The sequence below is a fragment of the Phocoena phocoena genome, chromosome 5, assembly GCF_963924675.1.
Source record: "Phocoena phocoena chromosome 5, mPhoPho1.1, whole genome shotgun sequence".
NCBI lineage: Eukaryota > Metazoa > Chordata > Mammalia > Artiodactyla > Phocoenidae > Phocoena > Phocoena phocoena.
Window position 1 is genome coordinate 137,345,099 of NC_089223.1, and position 20,572 is coordinate 137,365,670.

General features: G+C 58.3%; 1 protein-coding gene across 1 annotated transcript in view; it reads right to left on the bottom strand.

The window, feature by feature from the left end:
- Nucleotides 1-558: 558 nt before the first annotated feature.
- Nucleotides 559-20,572, bottom strand: part of HTT (huntingtin) — a 136,142-nt gene continuing 116,128 nt past the window's right edge. Inside the window, exons 49-67 of the mRNA XM_065877465.1 lie at nucleotides 20,345-20,490; nucleotides 18,787-18,964; nucleotides 17,712-17,807; nucleotides 15,173-15,360; nucleotides 13,436-13,562; nucleotides 11,892-11,992; nucleotides 10,782-10,936; nucleotides 10,283-10,422; nucleotides 9,804-9,886; nucleotides 9,209-9,327; nucleotides 8,968-9,097; nucleotides 7,186-7,341; nucleotides 4,722-4,912; nucleotides 4,338-4,452; nucleotides 3,985-4,198; nucleotides 3,567-3,672; nucleotides 1,866-2,028; nucleotides 1,551-1,711; nucleotides 559-772 (exon numbers count right to left, since the gene is read on the bottom strand). Coding sequence (XP_065733537.1) covers nucleotides 559-772; nucleotides 1,551-1,711; nucleotides 1,866-2,028; nucleotides 3,567-3,672; nucleotides 3,985-4,198; nucleotides 4,338-4,452; nucleotides 4,722-4,912; nucleotides 7,186-7,341; nucleotides 8,968-9,097; nucleotides 9,209-9,327; nucleotides 9,804-9,886; nucleotides 10,283-10,422; nucleotides 10,782-10,936; nucleotides 11,892-11,992; nucleotides 13,436-13,562; nucleotides 15,173-15,360; nucleotides 17,712-17,807; nucleotides 18,787-18,964; nucleotides 20,345-20,490 — 2,783 coding nt within the window. The remainder of the gene's footprint in view (nucleotides 773-1,550; nucleotides 1,712-1,865; nucleotides 2,029-3,566; nucleotides 3,673-3,984; nucleotides 4,199-4,337; nucleotides 4,453-4,721; nucleotides 4,913-7,185; nucleotides 7,342-8,967; nucleotides 9,098-9,208; nucleotides 9,328-9,803; nucleotides 9,887-10,282; nucleotides 10,423-10,781; nucleotides 10,937-11,891; nucleotides 11,993-13,435; nucleotides 13,563-15,172; nucleotides 15,361-17,711; nucleotides 17,808-18,786; nucleotides 18,965-20,344; nucleotides 20,491-20,572) is intronic.

Genomic DNA, 20,572 nt, shown 5'->3' on the forward strand with positions numbered 1-20,572 from the left:
AGACTCGACAATGCACAGACTGTACACGGGCATAGAAAGTTACCTTAAAATTAATCTCTTTACTGATATAATTAAACTTTAAATCCTGAGAAGAAAACAGAGACAGGGAAGAACGGCGCGGGCCATCGTGCTCCCAGCCACCCCGCCCCGCCCAGGCCCGATGCCAGCGCGGCACGCAGGCCGGCAGGAGCCAGCGAGACCCCAGGACCCCGCGCCTCGCTGGGGAGATGCGGGGGGTGCTCTGGGAGGCCCGTGGCGTCACCTCCCGCCTGCGGGACAGCAGAGGGGCTAACGGCCGACCTGCGAGGGCCGAGGCAGGAGCAGCTGGGACCCGGTGACAGCGAACAGGCCGCATGTGAGGAAGTACACACCGGGCGACTGGCATTTAACGCTAGCTCTAGCACGGGGGGTCAGCAACGGCTGCTCTTGCCCCTGCAAGGACTCAGGCTCAACCCCAAAGATTCCTGCATACGTCCCCTGCACGCGGTGAGGCCGAGCCGCGCGGTGCAGGCGGGGTCCCGAGTCCTGGCGCCACCTCGCCTCCGCCTGCGTGGGCGCTCAGCACGTGGTGACCTTGTGGACGTTCCGCAAACAAGCCAGCAGGCGGTGATACGGGTTTCCTGGCGCCGCGACCACCTCGAACACAGACTGGAAGGCCCTGCGGTCGAGCTCCTCCTCTATCTGGTGTCTGTAGAAGTCCGCGGCCACCAGGCAGAAGAGGTGCACGTCCACGTGCTCCAGCTTGCCCATCCTGCTCACGACGTGGGGAAGGCTGGCAGGGCGGTTAAGGGCACAAGGCTGCAAGTGTGCGGGGAACCTGCCTCCCGTCCTCCCCGGGAACCCCTGCCCCGACACAGGCCTGCCAACGGCCCGGGAGCTCCGAGTGCCAAGCCAAGCCGCGGACAGGGTGGAGGCGGCAGCTGCCTCCCACCTTGGCTCCGGGAAGCCAGAGCCCCCCGCGGAGGGCACTCCTCTGGGCAGCACCTCCCTGGCCTGGCACCCGTGCTCCAAGGGCAGAGCCGTGCCGCCCTCCAGGGCCGCTGACAGCGCCAGGACGGCTGTCTGCTCCGAGGCTCTGCGGTCTGTCTTAGGGGGCGGCTGACAGGAGGGGAATGTCCCTTTAGCAGCCAGCATCTTGGGGGTGGGAACTGGATCTTCACTTAAGCTTTTACCCAAGAGAGTGATACAAGGCACGTGACAAAGAATAAAGAGAAGCAGCACGAGGGACACACCCAGCTGCACGGACCAGAGTGGGCGGGAGGAGCTCTTTGCCCCCCCCCACCCCCCACCCCCCCCCCCCCCCCCCCCGCACTCCTCAGAGAAACGCCCCGGCCCCGCCCCTCCCGCTCAGCGTGGGGAACACACGGTTTTCTGTTTCCTTGTCCACGGCTTACTCTCTTGGGGCTTAAGGTAAACAACACCTTGACACCTGGGCTTTCTGCAGAGCTTAGGTTTCCAAAACCTTAACGCAAACGTCAACCTGGATGTTGACGGAAGTGCTGCCCCTGAGTGCTACGTCCCGCGGGGCCCCAGGACCCAGGGAAGGATACATCGCCGAAACCCACGGGCTGGTGGAAGCGCTGACAAAGAAGCAGGAGAGGCTCCACATGGCCATGGCAACTGGAGTCCTCTGCGTGAAGTTGGAGAGGGACAGCATGACCCAGTCCCGGACCATGGACGACTGCCCTGTGCTATGCAGAGTCTGGAACACCTGCAAGGGCAGAGAGCCCCGGGGGGTCACCCCGTCAACACCTGCTTCGGGGGAAGAGTGGTGGCTGGCTTCAAGGGGAGGAACTGGCAAGTCCCCGGGGCCGACACGTTCAGAGGGTGGTAGGCACCGGGGCTCCTCTGCACTGGGCCCTCACCTGGTACACTACGGTGGCCATGAACTGCGGGTACGGTTGCTGGTTGGAAAGAAACTCTCCAATGACCTTGTTCATGACGTCCTGGGGCGGGAAGAAGTCATCTAGAAACTGGGGGAGGATCCGCGCCACCACTCTGGCTTCACAGGGAAACCCCTTCCTGATCCTGCAGGGAGGAGACACGGATCAGAGCCTTGCCCTGCCCAGGGCTCCCCACCCACGCGGGGGCCCCCAAGCCAAAAAGGGGTCCTGGAGTAACAAGCAGAAATGGTGTGGGGCAGTGGCATTATGGGGGAATTAAGTCAGTCGTAACAGAACCGCGTCCTCGTTCGGGCCTGTCCTCACCAGTGTCCACACGCTCCTGGAACCTGTCAGCGTCTCGCCAGGCCCCCTTCTCTCCCTCCTGTCCCTGGTGCCCTCCTGCCACCTCCCCTCAACACACCCTCAGCGGGCATCTTGGGCAGCGTCCTTCCAGGTGCCAGCTGGGCAGGCGGCCAGCAGGCTACTCACGCTACCGTACCGTTAGCACACACCGTTGGCCCTCCATATCCGCGGGTTCCGCACCCGCATTTCAATCCGCGGTTGGCTGGATGGAGGCAGAGCCCGAGGACACAGAGGCGGAGTGTTCTCCACTATTTTATACCAGGGACTTGAGCATCAGCAGAGTTTGGAATCCGTGGGGGGTCCCGGAACCAATCCCCGTGGATACCGAGAGACGACCGTACAGAAAAGCTATGTGTGACTGAAAAGCACCAGAAGGGACCCAGAAACTGGCCCAGGCATGCCTGACCCACCTGCCTGCAGACGCCAGCCGCTGCCCAGCATGGGCGACACTCACAACTGAAAGTCAACTTTGTCAAGCCAGTGTCCCCCCGCGTGTCTGGAGGCTGGTCAGGCTGAACGCCGGCACTGCACGGGCTGAAGTGTTTATCCCACCGGCAGGCATGGGAACGCAAGCCCACGTGGGCAGGGGCCTACGTGGGCGGCTCTGCCCACCGTGGAGGGGCCCGAAGAATGTGAGGGAAGAATGACTGTAAACGCTGTCAACGCTCAACGTGAAAACAGCCCACGCGCTCAGCTTCCCACAACCCCTCACCTGGCCAGAGCAGACGGAGAAAGTCCTGCTAAGTGTGCTCTTGTGAAACCCCAAATGGCCTCCTGCTGACCGAGCTGACCAGACCTGTCAGGCTGAGTGGTGCGGAGTCGGCCGCCCCAAGGCCACAGGAGGCCTGGGGCAAAGCCGGACGAGGCCCCCTCACCCATTCTGCAGGACCGCAAACTGAGCCAGTCCTGGACACAAGGGCACACACGTCGGGGGCAGGCTCTCAAAGACATCTGTCATTTAAGTCTGTACCACGGTCTACCGAAGCCTCCTGAGCCACTGCTAACGCGGCTCCAAGACTCCTCTCACAAGGCAGCAGGTCTGACGGCCAGTCCCGTTACCGACCAGGGCTGCACGCCCAGTCTCATTACAGGCCCTCCCGACACCACCACACGGCTGGCACTGCCCCTCGCCTTCAGCAGACACGCCGGCACTGGGGACAGGGCGCTGGGGTCCTAGGACTGGCGGCTGGAGCAGAGCCCGAGGGCAGCGCGAGCGCGCTCAGGGCACAGGCGGGCTGAGAGCAGAGCGGGTGTGTAGGAAGCAGCAGCTCCCGGCTAAAGCTCCAGGGCAGGGCAGGGCAGGGCAGGCTCCATTCTTACCTGTCAAAAAGAACAGACACACGCTCCATGGCCACGATCACTGACTCGCTGTCAGGGGCGGCAGGGCTGGGGTCTGAGGTTCTGCCTGGACTGATTTTCTCTTTTCCTGAAACAAAGCCGGTCAGTTCTTTTCATTTGTAAAACTGGACAGGCTCTGTAAACAGGGCCTGGAACTCACGCAGGAGTTTACTAAACACCTAGAGATGATCTGAGACCAGGTGGCGGGAGCCCCCAGCACCCCAGGGCCCAGCCCAGCCACACAGGGCCCAGGGGTCTGTCTGCAGACCTGCTCCCAGGCGGGGTTCCGACACCCACACAGCTCTGCAACCTTGAGAGCTGGAGGGGCCTGCGGTCTGCGTCCTGTGCATCCGGAGCTCAGCGGCACTGACCCGCCGGGCACAGGTGGCCCCCTGCTCACCTGTGTACATACAGGTGAGCATCAGGCCCAGGGCCGCCATGGCGCGGTGCGGGCTGTGCACGTTCACTCTGTCCACGCTCAGCTTGACCAGAGACTCCGCATCCAGCCGGGAGAGCTGCTCGGAGAGCAGGAGGCGCTCCAGGCCCCTCAGGACACAGTGGTAAACGATGGATGGGGTGGACTCCTCGCTTCCGGACAGCATCACCCCACACATCTGGACAGGAAGGAAGACCTCCCAGTCAAAGAGCCACATCTGGCCTCCTGTCACTCATGCACCTTCCCCCAAATGAAAACCACCGAGGGCCCCACCGCACAGGCCCAAGAGCACGGAGCCCACGCCCGTTCCCGCTCACCTGTATTATGGCCGCGGAGAACTCCGGCCCGACGTCCAGCGGGTAGTTCTCGATCAGGTAGAAGGCCGTGGCACACATCACCAGCACGTGCTGCTGGCTGTGGATGCCCACGCAGCTGAGGACGAGACAAGGGCCAAGCTCAGCCACGCACGGCGGCTGCTCCCACCTGATGGCACGAGGTATGCTCCTGTCTCAGTGACCGCAGCCACTGTCCCTGCGAGAAGGGTGCCCGCCTGGGTTCCTGCTGACCCCTGCCCATGATACGGCCAGGGTCTGACATACGCTTTGAAATGTGCAACGTCACTTCTCTCAGCCCCCCACCTCTGGTCAGACAGAAGCCCTGGAGGGAGACAGCAGCAGGAGGTCCTGGCCGCCGCCACTCACTGGGCCGCGCCTTTGAGGCTGGACAGGAGATAGTCGCTGATGACCGGGATGAGCTGCTTTGCGGTGTCGTCCAGGAGGTCGCACTCCAGCACGTAGAGGACGCCGTGCAGGGCTCCGATCCTGCTGGGCAGATGGCCGCTCCTGAGCGTGCTCTCCAGCAGCCGGCTGACCGGCTCTGCCACGGCCTTGTCCTAGGGCACAGCACACGCGGAGGCTAGCTTCACAGTGCCGTGGGGCGCCGAGAGAGGCCGGCCGCACGCTGCGGTCGGGCCGATGTGCAGAACACAGCCCTCTGCGAGGCCTGCGTGCGGGGCTGGCGTCCGGGAGCTGGGGTGTCGGGATGGGGGGCTCCCTGGGCCTCCCCTGCTGTGTCTGTGCTGACACCCTTCCCCCCTCCCCGGGGCCGGAGTTCGGTGTGTGCCCGGCAGAGGGGCCCGCGGAGCCTGCGGGCCCGCAATGAGAGCCCCGGTTCTGCGTCTCTGACGAGTTTCCCTGGGGACAGCGTGTCGCTCGGGGGTGGAGCGCGGCCCGCGTCACTCCACGGGACGGGGTTCTGGAAGCTAGCACCTGTTTCCTCTGGACCTCGCCCCCAGGCCCTCTCCCTTCGGTGGTTCTGCTTCACAGCCCTTCACTGTGATGGATCAGAGCCCTGAGTGTATGTGAGTCCTGAGTGCCCTCCTGGTGTGGCCTTGGGGACCCGCACAGTAGCCTATGCTAACTTGTAGGAAAATGGTCTTAGTCTCCCTCAGCAGCCTAAGCAGGACGGAGAGGGGTAGGAACCTAAACACTCAGCACCACACTCCACACTTCAGGTCAGCTTTGTATCAGAGAAGACACCTTCACAAGGCAGAGATGGCGACCACTGCTTTTCACAGACCACCGTGCCCAGACACAGGCGGCCACTGCTGGCCGAGGGCCTTGCCTCGCTCTGCAAAAGCCACAGAGGCTGTCCGGCCCGGCAGCCCCCCGGAACTGTCCCGTGGCCCCCGAGGACGTGACACTGCTGAGACTCCTACCCCTCCTGCCCGCACCCAGGGCCACCACCACCACCAGGACCCGCTGCAGGGCACCGCTACCACCACACTGGGCAACGGGAACGCCGGTGCTGCACGGGGCGCAGGGGCACAGGCCACGACGTGCAGAGAGAGTGCCCTGACGGAAAGTGCGCTGCCCTTCACACCGGCCGGGAGTCCACGTCCCGCGCCATCCTGCCTAAGCCTCTTCTTGAAAACCACGATCACTCGTTCCATTTACTGACAACACAACATTTACCTCAGGGATCTAGGCCAGAGCACAAACACAATTACCATGAAAACAGACCCAGCACTTGAAACTCCCGCAAGGACAAAAGGACCCCTTCAAGCCTGGCTGCACCACGTACCTCCCTCTCCACACCCAGAGGGCCGACACTTGGAAGAGCTGTCTGCTCAGCGGAAGGGACTCATTGTTTCTGTTCCCTGGACGGTGGCCCCAGGGCCGAAGGCCACCCAGGATGAATGGTACCTGCTCTGGGCCTTGGCTCGGAGGGACAAATTCAATGGGGGAACAGTCGGGAAGGAGGGGACGGTCAGGGACGGTCAGGGCTCCGGTCGTAGACCCCAGCTCACACCCCACGTCTGCCCCGTCCTGTGCGACCTGGAGCAAGTCAGCAGCCCCCTGCCTTGGCCTCCTCGGGAGCAGGTGGGATCTTGGCGGCCCCACCTCCACCAGCCTGTACACAGCGTGTGTGGGGCACGAGGGGGAGCTCCGCAAATGGCAGCGCAGTCAGGACAGACAGCATGGGTGTGGGACGTGGGAGAGGCACCTGGGTGCCACCCCGCGCCTCGCTGATGGGCCCAAATGCCTGGCTCACGGCGGCCACCCCTGCGTTTGTTCAGGGAACGAGTGTCTATTCTAGCATAGAGCTGGGTTCCAGGAGACATGACGAGAAACAGCAGTGACCAGCGGATGCCACGTGGCCTGGAGTCACGCTATTTGCCTCCAACGGCAGGGCTGCTATTTTAACACACTCTAAGAAATGGCCGGGCCCGCGGTCAGTACTTCCTGCGTCTGTACCGCGTGGTGATGTGGCCACAGAAGGTGGCGAGTCCCGATCAGCTAGAGGCACAGCTACGAGGCTCAGGAGAAGGCCCGCCCAGGCCCTGGGCTCAGAACAGAGCACAGGATCCAGCTCCGGGGGTGGGAGCGCAGGGTCACTGAGACAAACAGCCCCGGGAGGAGGCCCTGGGGACCGGGAGCATGGAGGGCGGCAGCACACGGGGGAGGAGAGTGGGGCGCTGTGGGCCGCGGGCGACCGTCCAAGGAGAAGCCAGCCCCGCTGCCCCGCCGGCACAGCCGAGCCCGTCCAGGGCCAAGCACCGGGATGACCTGAGGGACCAAGGGACAGGAGCCCCAGCCGAGGCTCGCCCAGCAGCACACACTCCACAGCGACGCGCGCCAAGGCCCCACGCCGCCGCCCACTCACCATCCCGAGGACGGCGGCCGCCTTGCAGGTGGCGGGTACCAGGTACTGCTGGAGAATCTCGTCTTCCGAAGGGTGCACCCTCCGCAGCTCCGTCAGCGTCAGGTACATCGTCTCAAACTGGCTGCGCTCCGTAAACAAGTCTGAGACCACGAGAAGCTGGCGGCGGGACATTCGGGCAGGAAGGGGTGAGTTACGCTATGGGGAGTGCGCGACGCGGGACTCCACAGGGGCCCTGACCGGGAAAAGCAACCAACAAAGTCCGGAAGCCTAACTACACCGTGACCCTGTACCCGCACGTCCTCCTAGGGCCTGTGCACACACACTGCTGCCGCGCGGGAACCCGCCCCCAGGCCGCCGCCGGCGAAGCTACCCAGAGCCCCGGAACGGAGAAATGGCTGATCATTTCGGAAATTAATGCTTTGGCGATGATTCTGTTTGTCTCCCCGAAACGTTCAGTGCTCACATTACGTCTAAAAACAAACTGATTAGGCACGAAGGCCCTTTTCCTTTAGGAGCGTGAGGGAAGGCTGGGGTCGGCCCTTTCTCAGAGGCCCCAGGTGAGCTGAACCAACAAGCCAGCAGGACACTCAGCAAGTCATCTAAAAGAGCACTTCTTAGGTGAGCCTCTCAGGGCCACAAGGTCAAAACTATTGTCCTAAAAACGCTAAGACCCTACTTGCCTTTCTCTCCTGTGCTCTCCCAACTGTACGGTGGTATTTTCTAAAAATTACTTAATATTAACAGACTGAGTGCAGAGGAGATACAAGTGTCTTGGCCGCGCCATGCGGCATGTAGGATCTTAGTTCCCTGACTAGGGATCGAACCCTCGTTCCCTGCAGTGGAAGCGTGGAGTCCTAACTACTGGACCACCAGGGAAGTCCCCTCAGGGGACTTCTAATGAGCCAGACATTAAAGAGATTTGCAAAAGTGTACAAAAACTAATTTAAAAAATTATTTAAAATAGAAATTGTTATCCTTGTTATTTTTAAATGGATAACTTTTAAAAATTTAAGATCTTTAGCAGTAAACTTGACCTTTTTGAAAAACATCAATTTGTAACTTACATTACAAATTTAAAATGAGGTTCTTAAAAATCTCAACTTGACCAGATATGAAACAATTTAGAAAACTTTAAAGGAGTATTGAGAAAAACAGACTTGGAAAAAAAGTCTGTCTTTACCGAAAAGAGACATCTTTCGGTAAAAATAATAAAAACTCGGTGCTGCACAGGTAACAAGACGGTTCCGGTAACTGGGCATCTCTCCTTGCTGGATGGCTAACCTGGGTGACGCAGAGAAGCCAGCACTGAATAAGGAACTTTTAAACTTTCAGACGTGACTTCCAATACTGCAAGCACGGGTGGATGTCACCGACAGACACCAACGCTCCTTGGGGTCCCCACCAATCTCAAGGATGCAGAGAAATCCCCTGGCTGACAGCTGGGGAACAACTGCTCTAAATCGGTGCTTCTCAAGCACCAATCGGTGGTTGGGTGGTCGGTGGGTTGGTGGTCAGGGGACCGTCTGTCACAAGCCCCCGAGGAGACAACGTGGACAAGGACGGTGACCCTTCAGACCTTACGGTTAACGTGCCATCCCCACGACACCCCCGCTGGACTGACGCGTGTCACTGCCAGGGACTGGACCAGCGGAAACCGCTCCTTCACTGGCTCCAGAAGTACTACATCCTCCACCCGTGTCTACGCGTCCCCGCACGGGCGCCCAGAGACTGGGAACCCCGGGTGGGGGGCGGGAGGCGGGGGGCGGGGAGGGGCAAACGCACCGACCGCACCACCTCGCTGATCAGGATGACGGGAGTCCTCCTGGCTGAACTTGACGGCAGGATCCAGCGACTGTACAACTCGAGCAAAAACTGCGAACAGGAATGGATGTCGACTCCAGCCCGGTGTTTCCTGCAATGTCCCCCCAACAGAGATGAGAGGTTCATTTCCAGAGGCAGACCAGAAAGTCAAGTGACTAATCAGAGCTCTCCGAGCGCTTGAACACAGAAGGCAGACGGGAACCTGGCGCTGACTGGAGACGTGGGCGGGGACGACGGCGCGGGGGCCTCCTCCTCCTCGGCCCACTCCTCCTCTCTCAGGGGCGTGACGCTGCTCCCCAGCCACACGGAGCGGATGGACACCTTCAAGGGGCACAGGACAGGGAGCTGACGCTCAGGGCCGGAGGCAAGGGGCGCAGAGCCGCAGGTGCGGCCCGGGGCCCCCGAGGCGAGCGGCCCCCGGCACTCAGCAGGGCTCCCGGGCGCTCTGCCTTCAGGACTCAGGGCCTGATGAAGCGCCGGGGCGGGAGCGGCCGAGGAGAGGGAAGGAAAGAGCCTCTAGGGAAGGACACGTTCACTCCTCAGGGACATCTGCGTGAGGTCTCGGCACAAAACTGAGCCAGAACGTGAGACCTCTTCAAAACTCGTCCTCACTGGCAGTCACCTGAGGACCCCGTGTCTCTGAACTACTTGCTTAACAAAGCTCCCCACAAATGCAACAGAACGCCATGCTGAGTCTGCAAGGGGCGCGGCGCGGAGGAACTTGAGAACCCCGACAGGCCCCCCAGTCCCCACGCGCCCCATGGGGCCTCGCGCTGGACGGCGGCTGGGGGACCGACCTGGCCGAGGTTGTAGCTCGTGTTCCCCAGCTCCCGCTCGGGGTTGACCTGTAGCAGGAGTTTGTCGTGGCTGGTGAGGGCACCTGCGGGAGCAAGGGCGCGTGAGTGCCGCCCGCATGGCCGCAAGGGGCTCGGGGGTGCTCTATCGCTTCACAACCCGTTAAGCCGGCAGGGCCAGTGGGGCGATGCTGAACTATCACTTTTTCTCTGTAAGAGACCAGCTTCAGACTCTGAACAGGAACTGGTTGTGGGCTGAGGTGTAAAAGCTAAGAGTCAGTAGCCGCGAACGAGACGACTACCCAGCCGGCGGCCCTCTGGGAGCCCAGACGACAGCTTTGGTGGACGGGCCCTCCTGGGACCCCGCCTCGGCGCCAGGACTGTCCAGCTGTGCCCACCGGCCCAGGGCATAAGCTGACACCCATGCTCAACCCGTCCTCCCCGCAAGCCCCAGGGACACCCGGCCCTCTCCCCACAGGTACCTGTAGTCGCTGGAGACAGAGAAGGGATGGGGTCCCACGCCTGGTACAGGTGATGGGTGGCGATATTCTCCCTCTTTGAAACCATCGCTTGAATTTCCTGCTCTACGATTCCTCTGATGATGCTCAACTTCCTCCCAAACCTAAGGTTCAGAACAAAGGTTACAGAACATCTGGTTCCTCCGAATCTTACAAGTGGAAACCACCAGGCTTCCCCCAGCTTTGCCTCAAGGAAACACAGGCACCTCCAAACCCCGGGCCCACACCCTCTGTGGGCGGTTCCCGTCCGCAGGCCCTGCACAGGTGCTCTGTCAGCTCCTTTGGAATCTGCCCTCCACACCGGATGCCCGAGTCATCAGGCCTCAGCCAGCAAGCCACTTTGGGTCTGCAACCCCCGCACGGGGTTTCTGTCTTTAATTCCGGTAGCAAAGGCAAGGGCACCCTGGCACCTCCCTGCTCCCACCGAGGCCGCCCCTGGAGACACGCGGCTTCTCGGGCAAACCTGGTGCCAAGAGCTTTCAGGGGCTTGTTCCGGGGCTGCTGCTCCAGGCAGCTCACGGCTGGGTTGCCGGCAACAGGCACAGTCATCGCGCTCAGCACCAGGGAGGTGATGGCCTGCACGGCCAGGACGTGGATCTGGGTCCTCTCCGTGTCTTCCTGGAAGCGGAGCCCACGTCACCAAGTCACAACACAGGCAACACCGCTGCCCCACCTGTGGGCAGAAGCTGCGGGCCGTGGCTGTCCAGCCACGTGGCCTTGAGGGCGGGGCCCCCCCGAGTGCGACAGAGGGATGTGCCTTCCCAGCCAGGGTCCTGTTGTGTCTGCGTAAGTTCACCAGAACCCACACACATCTGTGATTTAAGATGAATCTGATGGGCAAATGGCTGCTTTTGAAAGCAAGGTCTCCCACAGGCACAAACCTCCAAACACGAATTACTTTTTAAGAAACTGTCCTTAAATTTCCTCACTGATTTTAGGGACTCTGCATATGACACCCTGTTAGTTCCACACCTGTGAAAGACAACCCTGATGATTCCTGACATACATACTCTTTGAACTGCCATTTCTGGACGTTCATACCATACCTTCTGTCAGAACTAAAAACGTATCTCGTGACTTAAATGTTTCAGGCTTTGCTTTATCTGAACATGTTTTTTCATTAATATTAAAGTAACATAATATGCACCAATACCCCAAGAAGCCTGATAAAATTTTCACAAAACAGTCAAGAGAAATGAACACAGGTACGTATGTGTGGCCTTTACGACGTGCCTTTTCATTTTGATGAAATGTTGCTACCCACTGTACCCTGAATATTGAGAAACAAAACTGAAAAATATTTTCAAGAAAAGACATAATGCTACTGACCCTGAAAGGGCAGTGCACTGTGGGAAAGGCACTCCGGCCGCGATTCTAGGGTACCCAGACCTTGGGGAGGTTCATTCCTGCTCTGGAACACCAGTCATGACATGATCTGGCTACCTTTTAAAAACACGGTGAGACAGAAAAGTAAGAGCTTGCTGCCCTGCCTCTCCCAGCACGCACGGCTCGCGAGCTGCTGTAAGAGCCCGTGCGCCGGCCAGCAGACACCGGCACCCGCCCGTGGCCTTACTTCGGGGGGGCTCTCCTCTTGCTCCATCACGAGGGGCTGAGTCACCAGGACACCGAGGAGGGTGGCCCACGTTTCCTCAAACTGGGTACGGCTGGTCCACCCTAGAAATGCAAATGTCACTTTAGACAGAGGGTCCCCTGCCGCTCAGACTTTTCGATGCCATGTGGCAGCTGGGCCCTCTGGCACTCACTGGCCCAGGCGCCACATACAGCCGCTCCCTGGACCCTCACGGCAGCGCTGCGACGCGGCAACACTGCCGGCCGAGCCCAGTGGTGACGAGACCGAAGCACACAGGTCCAAAGGCACACAAGAGGCCAGGCTGAGTTCAGCCCAGGTAGCCCGGTGAGAGGCACCCTCTGGAGCCCTGCTGTGTAGACGCAATGAAGTAAAGGGACATCTGAGCAGGCTACACTCAAACGGGGTCTGAGCCGCTTCTACCCTGCTCACCAGAGGGTTGGACAGTCCTCCAGAAATCACATCCCCAGACTGAGTGTACACCCCAGACCACAGAACTGCACTTCAGAGTGGGTGAAGGGTGCGCTGTGTGAATTCCACCTCAGTACAGCTGTTAGAAAAGTCAAAGCGCTGGTCCCTCTGACTCCACCAAGAAGAACCGTAGGTCAAAAAAGAATGTAATCTAGGGGCTTCCCTGGTGGCGCAGTGGTTGAGAGTCCGTCTGCCGATGCAGGGGACACGGGTTCGTGCCCCAGTCTGGGAATATCCCACATGCCGCGGAGCGGCTGGGCCCCTGAGCCATGACCGCTGAGCCTGCACGTCTGGAGCCTGTGCTCCGCAACGGGAGAGGCCACAACACTGAGAGGCCCGCGTACCACACACACACAAAAAGAATGTAATCTAGCGGGGGTGTGTGTGCTCAAGCCCTCGGGGGAAGGCATCTCTGAGGGGCCACCCTCAAGCACCATCGTCACAAGCTGTACTCAAGGTGCTGTTTGATGAACGATTGTTTCAAGGGCTGCGCTAACGTCCCCACCCGTGACCTTGGAGGTGGAGGTGGCCATGTCACTTGTATTAGGACTACAAGTGACAAGAATGGGGGTGTTGAGGCCAGAGGTTAAAATGACCTGCCCCACACTACACAAAGCCCAGTGTTGTCCACCTAAAGCCTCCTTTCCCCCCGCCACCTCTGGCTCCATCTCGCCCAGGCTCCTGGTTCTGCATCCGAGAAAAGGGGCATCAGTGACCACACAGGAAGCACTCAGAGGAAATCACTGCTGCCCTTTAGCTTAGGTGCTATACAAAGGCTGAATGTGGCTTAGCATTATCAATTGTTAGGGTACCCTTCCTGACCTGAAACAAGCCTGACACATGAAAATTTGGCATTAAACTCACACACACACACAAACTTGGATCAAACTTTTCACCGTGACAGCTTTGTGTACATTACAGACGTATTCACGATTATGTTACGTCTTAACTCTTTTGTGGAATAAAAGGAGAAGACGGGTCCCACTGCTGCAGCCCTGGCTCCCCCAGTGCAGGCATGTGATGACGTGCAACCACGTCGGAGGGGAGACCCGGACTACCTAGCGTATTGATGCGGTAGATGAACTCTTTGAAGACTTCCTTTTCCTGGAGGAACTCCACGGGGATCTCGGGGAACACGGTGCCAAAATCCCCTCCTGGTTTGGGTGACCATCCGAGCTTCCACACCTGAGAGGATGAAAGAGACATAGTCTCCCGAGTCAAGTCAGGATGGCCGAACCGCGAGGGAGCCAGGAAACACACTTTCTTTAGGTGCAGCTCCCTGGCGGGCCACCTCTTCCTGAACGCAGACACGGCGGAGGGAGGACCCTGGGCGCTGGTGCCGCGGGGACTCCCAGACCTGCCCAGGGCCGCCCGTGCAGGTGCCCCCAACCCTTAGAGGCTGGCAGGAGCACGTGAGGTTCGGCCACACACAGCAGTATTTACCGCAAGCAGGCACGACAAGAGCCACGCCAGCCGTTTGTAAACTCCGTAAAGTCCAGCTCTGTCGTCTGGTGCTGCCACGCACACCGGAGGGGCCGAGGCTGCCCCGGCAGCAGGAGCCCAGCTCCCAACCGGCCGAGCCGACCCCCTCGGAGGACACAGGCCGCAGCCGGCCAGAGCTCACACTCTGCATCCCCAAAGCCGGCCACGTGGGCCTCGAGGAAGTGGCCGGCTGGCCCCCGCAGCCCCAGCGCCCACTGGCCTCTGGAAGACGCCCTCTCAGCCTCTCACCTGCTCCCCGAACCCTCCTGAACGTCCCGTGGGAGGGTTGTGGAGCCGCGTGGGTTCAAGCCCACGCTCGCAGAGTTTCATCTACGGCGTGCGTGGTCTGGGCGGCTCTTCCCACGTCCGGGCCAGCCATCGAAGCCTCTGGACTGTGCCCACCTGCATCGGCTCCCCGCTCCCACCCAAAGGTGAGCCGTCTTGACACCTGCAGCGACGGCCCAAGCGTGGCGCCCGGGCTGAGACCCACCCCGGGGTGCCGGGTTTCGCCAACGCCCACAACTCCCAGTTTCCACGGCGACCCCGGGACAGCACGTCGCTGGGTTTTTTTCCCCAGAAAGAGCTCCCACAGCGAAACCCTCTTCACCCTCGGGGGTCAGGGCGCACCACGGCCTCGGGGCAGCTGCTGCAGAACCTCACACGCACAGAGGCTGAGCCCCGCCGGCGGGCACGCACCCTTCCAGGCGGCAACAAGCGCCTGCCTCCCGGTCCCGGCCCACCTCCGCCTGCCGGCTCCAGCCCGCGGGTGCCAGCCCATCGCCCTACCTCTCCCTCCAGCAGGTGTGAGGGCAGCAGCGCAGCCTCCTGCAGCCCGCGGCCCGCCCGCCCAGGCCCCTCTGTGACGTGGAGCCGGGACCCACTGACGACGCCCACCTGACCCTGGTTCCAAAGCCAGCTTCAAAAGAGCAGAGAAGCTGCAGCTGTGCCACAGCCCCCGCGCTTCCCCCGAGGGTGACCACCTAAAGGGAAACGCTCACTCCGGGAGGTATCGTCCCTGCTCTCCCGTTCAACTGATGAGCCTGAGGGCCTCGGAATCACATCCAGCATCGTGGGAGGAAAAAAATCTCATTTCGTCACGTGATGACGCCCCACCCCATTTCGGAGCATTTCTACTCACGACTGAGCCACATCACCCCCGAGGAAACCAGCCCGGTGTCACGAATGCATCAAGGAACGCTCTGGCCACCGCAAGTGGGCATCTGAGCGGCTTCGCACTCTCAGAGTCCCGAGCCTGGGGCCTGCCTGCGTGTCCCCATCACTTGGGTCTCGTGCAAAGGGAGGGACAGACTCACCAGGGGCGGGACGCGCGTGTAGCTGTTGACGAGGGGCAAGCGGGCCAGGCTGATGACGATGTTCTTGAGCACCGGCGTGAGGAACGCCGGGGCGCTGCTGTTCCTTTTATGACCCAAGGCCAGCACCAACGGCAGTGCCTCCACCATCTCGGCCACCATCCCACAGGCTGCAGTGACATACTGAGGGTCTAAACAGGCACCGTGGGTGACAGAGGACCATTCTGTCAAAACACACCCCAAACCCACCATCCCTCCCCCTGACCTTCCCACCCTCGCAGATAGTAGGCACAGCCCCACCGCCGGCCACGCCCGCCAGAAACGTGGGGCCCATGAGACTCTAGGTGGTCGCTGAAGGCCTACAGATCTCACCTCCTCCACATCCACCTAAACAAGCAGTCCTCTCCACATCTGCCAAGACTGGCACAAACACCTGGAACCTGGTCCCGGCCTCCCAGCCACCCTGCGTGTGCAGCCAGCTGACACCCAGGAGGAGGCTGCAGCCCCTCCCCAGGGCTTTGGCTTTCTCTGGCTCTCCCAGGACCCTGTGCTCGCTCGCCCCTAGGCTGGTGTGGAGAGACCCACGCTGTAATCCTCGGTTCACCGTTTCCCCAAGATCAGGGGTGCTGGTGGCTGGTGGCGGGATTCTGATGGGCTGCCGAGTCCTACCCGAGAAGTCCTGAGACAGAACGCTGAGGAAAACCCCACGTCCTGAGGGTTTAAGAACCACTGCGCCTCGAGGGCAGGGGCACTTTCTTCCTCACTTTGAGTCTGGCATAGAGTATGTGTCAAAAAATTATTTGCCAAGTTGATAAATGTTTAGGGTTGTGGACGGATACTATCCACTGTCCATGAGATTCAACAGTCTAGGCAACTTCTTCACAGAGAGGAGGAGTGACAGTGGACTTAAGGAATCGAGCCCCGAACTAAGAGAAACAAGGGTGACTTCAATACAATTTCCGGGACCACCTTTAAGAGGTGCCATCCTACTGAGGTGATAAAGAAAGCGCGCTTCCTGCTCTGGCCAGGATGAAATTAACCAGCCTAAACGGGGCGGGCCGCGGAGAACGAGCGCAATTATATTAACCCAAACTCAATATGCGCCAGCCAGTGGGCCTGCCTGCTCTGACTCAACCACATCGAGAGCCGCAACTATTTTCAGAGGAATGGAAATTCAAACTACAACTAAAATACGGTGACATTCCCTGAGCACTTACAGCAAGCCTGGCACTTGTCATGGGTTCTTTATGTGGATTAATGTACTTAATCCTACGGCAGCCCCATCAGGTGAGTACTATTCTTATCCGTACTGCAGAAGCACAGGGTAGTAACTTGCTAAGGCCACACAGCCACAAGGTGGCCGAGCAGGAAGTGAGTGTTTGCACGTTCCTCAGTTATCAGTAAGGATTCATTAAGTCACAAACTCAGGGATGGCAGAACCAGAGTCTTAAGGTAGAGGCTCAGGGAAGAGCTTGGCTGCGAACAAAACACCACTGCTTCTAGATGCTGTGCAATTGTAAAACCTTGAGTGGGTAACGAGAAGAAAAATTCCTATCTTAACACCACCAACAGGAACGCTCTTGTCGTTAACTGGGGTTGAGCAAAAGCTGGCAAAAAAAGACACAAAGCATTTATCTACCTGCTATTAAAAAGGCATGTTTCTTAAGCCAACAGAGCATGGATAAGATTTCGATATTCCAAGTAAGAGTGTTCCATAAGAAAAACGGCCAAGAACTGCCAGGTGGGGCATTTGCTTCCCCGCTTTGTGGGATAGGCTGCAGGTTGGCATTCCCACCAGACCCTCTGGGGAAAGAGCCTGGAGGCCTCTGGTGACAAGAAGCTTTCCTCACAACGTGCCTTGCCACCATTTTCAGAGTAAAATACCTGAATCGGGAGAAAGTACATGAAAAACTAAGGTACATGGCTAAATCCAGGTTTAAATGATTTTGAATAGGTTTAAATGAATGAGATGTGTATTTTTTTTCTTTTCTTTCTTTTTCTGTAGGGAGAGGAGGAATTTTCATTTAAAAGTCCACCAAAATACATGGCCGAAACAGACACTCAGGTTACCTAACATTCACATGGTATTTCCACTAACTTTAAGTTTCTTAGTATTTTTATTCATTCATTCGTTACTCAACAAACATGTGTTGATCACTTACAGCAGTGAGAACACGGAGAAGGAGAACGGACGCCCTGCCCACAAGGAGCTCGGAGTCTCAGGTAAAGGACACAGGAGCAGCAAGTGCAGGGTGAAAACAGAGGCGGGGAGCGGGGGGGAAGCGAGCGAGGATGGAGGTCAGGAGGCTCCCCGACGAGCACGACACCCCGGCGGAGTGTGGGGTTCACAGGGAGCCAGACAGCAGAGGGTGCCCGCCAGCGGGACGTGCGAGGCAGCCCCTCGAATCGCCCCCGAACCCAGGGGCGCGCGCCAGGACGCAGCCAAGTGAAGGCAGGCAGCTTCACACGGCCACACTGACCGCTTTAAAGGTCTCTTCTGTGAATGAATTCCAAGCCCCCAAAGACACTAGGTAAGACGTACTCTGTGTGTTTGAATCCACTTCGTCCTCTCTGGCGGCCTGTGGGGTGTTCGTCCTTCTTTCTGGACTAAGAAGCTGGTCCCCAGGCTGCACCACAACTAAAACCACAACAGAACAAACAGAAGAATTCCCATTCCTTTCATGTGGATTTTCACATTCATGCAGCCTCGTGAACGTTTCAAAATGACAGATTATGTCAAATGAGGTCTAGATTTCCTAGAATCAACTTTAGACCATTTTAGACGCACCAGACTCAGGTATCAATCTCTAGGTTAATCCAAAGTGCACAAGGATTTGGACTTCTCACTCGGATTTCCAAGTCCTTCCCACTGTCTGCTGTTTGCCACCTCTAACCCGGGAGGTCTTTATCAGATGGTTCCTGATTCATTACTGCTAAAAGCATCAATGCAACCCCCAAGAAGTCTGGCTTTGATAAATTAGCCCCTGGATCTTCGTTTTCAAGTTGACTACAAATGCACAGACGAAAACAATTTAAACAATGACTCTTCAAAACACCACTCTATAATGATTAATTTAAAAATACAAAACTTCAAGACACCCTCTAACATGTTAAACTATAATGTCCAATTTTTAAAAATTGTGGCTAATGACCCTTGTTAAGGACATTGTCCCTTGAAAAGAGTAAGTCACTTTTATTTTTCAATATACTAGTATTACAATGCAGTATAGAAACAAGCATTTCAACTATAAGAGAAAACAAGTAACTTTTTGAATACAATCTTATGAATCTTATGATCATCTAGGACTAAAAGGATGAAATAGTCAACTAGGACCAGAAATCAAAGGGACACAAATTAGAAGTATTTTTTATGAAAGCTAGAATTCCAAAATCTAAACAAAATGACTGCAAAAGCAAACTCAAGTTAAATGCTAGGGTAGACCCCAAGATACTGGAGATTGAGGCAAGGCCCATACTTCATCCACCTCTTCACCCCCAATGCCCAACTTAGCACCTGGCAAACAGGTGGCACAAAATGAACGTCTGTGACTACATCTGCGGAGCTGATTACTGGTTCAAGCGACAAAGGAAAGAAACCGTCACAGTCATGGACTCACGGGCTTCTAGGATGAACCGCACACAGTGGATGAGAGAGCAGGCGTGGGTCACCATCTCAGGGGAGGAGAGCAGGCTCCAGAGGCCGGGCAGCTGCAGGGCCAGGCAGCAGCAGTCCAGGCCCGCCTGCAGGTCCAGACTCAGTGGGATCTGCTCGTGGATCAAATGCCACGACAGGGCCTGGAGGGGCAGGTGCGTGTTAATGCAGGTTTGACCCACACCTCCTTCCTGCCACAGGGGCTGGCAGGGAAGCTGAGAACCCCCGGCCGTCGAGGAACTGTCCAAAGCTCCCTCCAGAGGGATGGCTCTCGGGCCACCATCCCCAGCTCCCTCCGGTTCAATCCTGACCCACCTGCTCACTGAAGTACCCCCCTCCCACTCCCACTCTGGGAGTGGAACGCAGAATGCCCAACCTGGTGTGGCTGCCCGCCCCCAGCATCCTGCCCTGGCCGCACAGCCAGCGGGCTGGGCTCTCCCTCGGGGCTCCCACTGCCCAGGGCCTCGCCTCAGCTGCAGTCACAGAGGCTGAACCTGACAGCCGTGCTGGGGTTCAAATGCTGGAATGGCTACTTCCCAGCGGGTGAAGTCGCTGAGCCTCTTAAGCCCTGCTTCTCTCATCTGTAAAGTGGGAATAACAGCCCACCTCCCAGGGTTGCAGTGAGACCTGAATGAGATGATGCAGGGCGTACGGGCACGTGATGGCTGGCAGGGGCCACTCTGTACTGTAACCGTACGCTTGTTTGCCAGCCTTCCGACTACGCTGAAGCCTAAAGGGCAGGGGTCACAGCTATCTGGCTCGGCCCGGCTCAAGTAGGCGCTTGTTTGTTGCCTTCTGAACAGCTGGGCGAATGCCCTCTGGACGCTCCCCCTCCCTGCTGGGAGGCGGCAGGGGGTGTCAGCACTGGGTCAGCCGTGTCCTCTGCCTCCAAGGGTGCAGGCCAAACTCTCTTCTCCAGAAGTCGTACAAAAAGGCAATGCACACACGTATGTACACGTTTTGGGGGTGTTCATAAGTATTAACACAGAGTGTTCAATTCCCCACAGCTGAAATATCAGGTTTATTGCTCAATTTAAAATATAATAAATTTCTCAGATTATTATTTACTAAGTATCTAAAATTAGGACACATACTACATTTGCACGGCTTCTTTTTCCCTGGAAAAAATTTTTAAATGGATGGTTTGTACTAAATCAAAAAAGTATCTTAGCATCAAGGAAACAAGATTCACATGTAAGTGCCTGACGACTCCCCATGCTATGCTCAGGAGACCCTGGGCGGGAGCCCAGGTCCCAGACCTGACTCTTCAGAGTGCCCCCGCTCCCCTGCCCTGAGGCAGAGACAAGAAGGGCTGTGTTGTCAACCTCACAAGGCAACCGTGGGGAATGGAGCAATAAGGGGCGTGACGGAGCTCGGCAAAGCAGGGGATGGATGTGACACGTGACAGCGGTCACTGCTGGAAGGACAGGCCGCAGGCGCCAGGCTGCACACAGCTCTGCATTTTCAGATGGAGGAGCTTCTTCCCTCTGCACCGAGCGCCAAGTTCCCAAGCTGCCTCTTACCTCGAGGGTCATGACCACAAACTTCACGGTGTCCCTCTCCTTCTCAGGAGGAAGGTGCAAGTGGCTGGGCAGTCTGGAGAACACCAGCAGGTACTGGGCCAGGGCCCGAGCCAGAGTGGTCAGGGTCCGATACAGCACGGCATCCCCTGAGACAGAAGGCCCCATGGGGGCAAGAGCCTTCAGCAGAGGCTCTGACCTCTGAAAGACAGGCAGTCGCCGCCCCCCCCT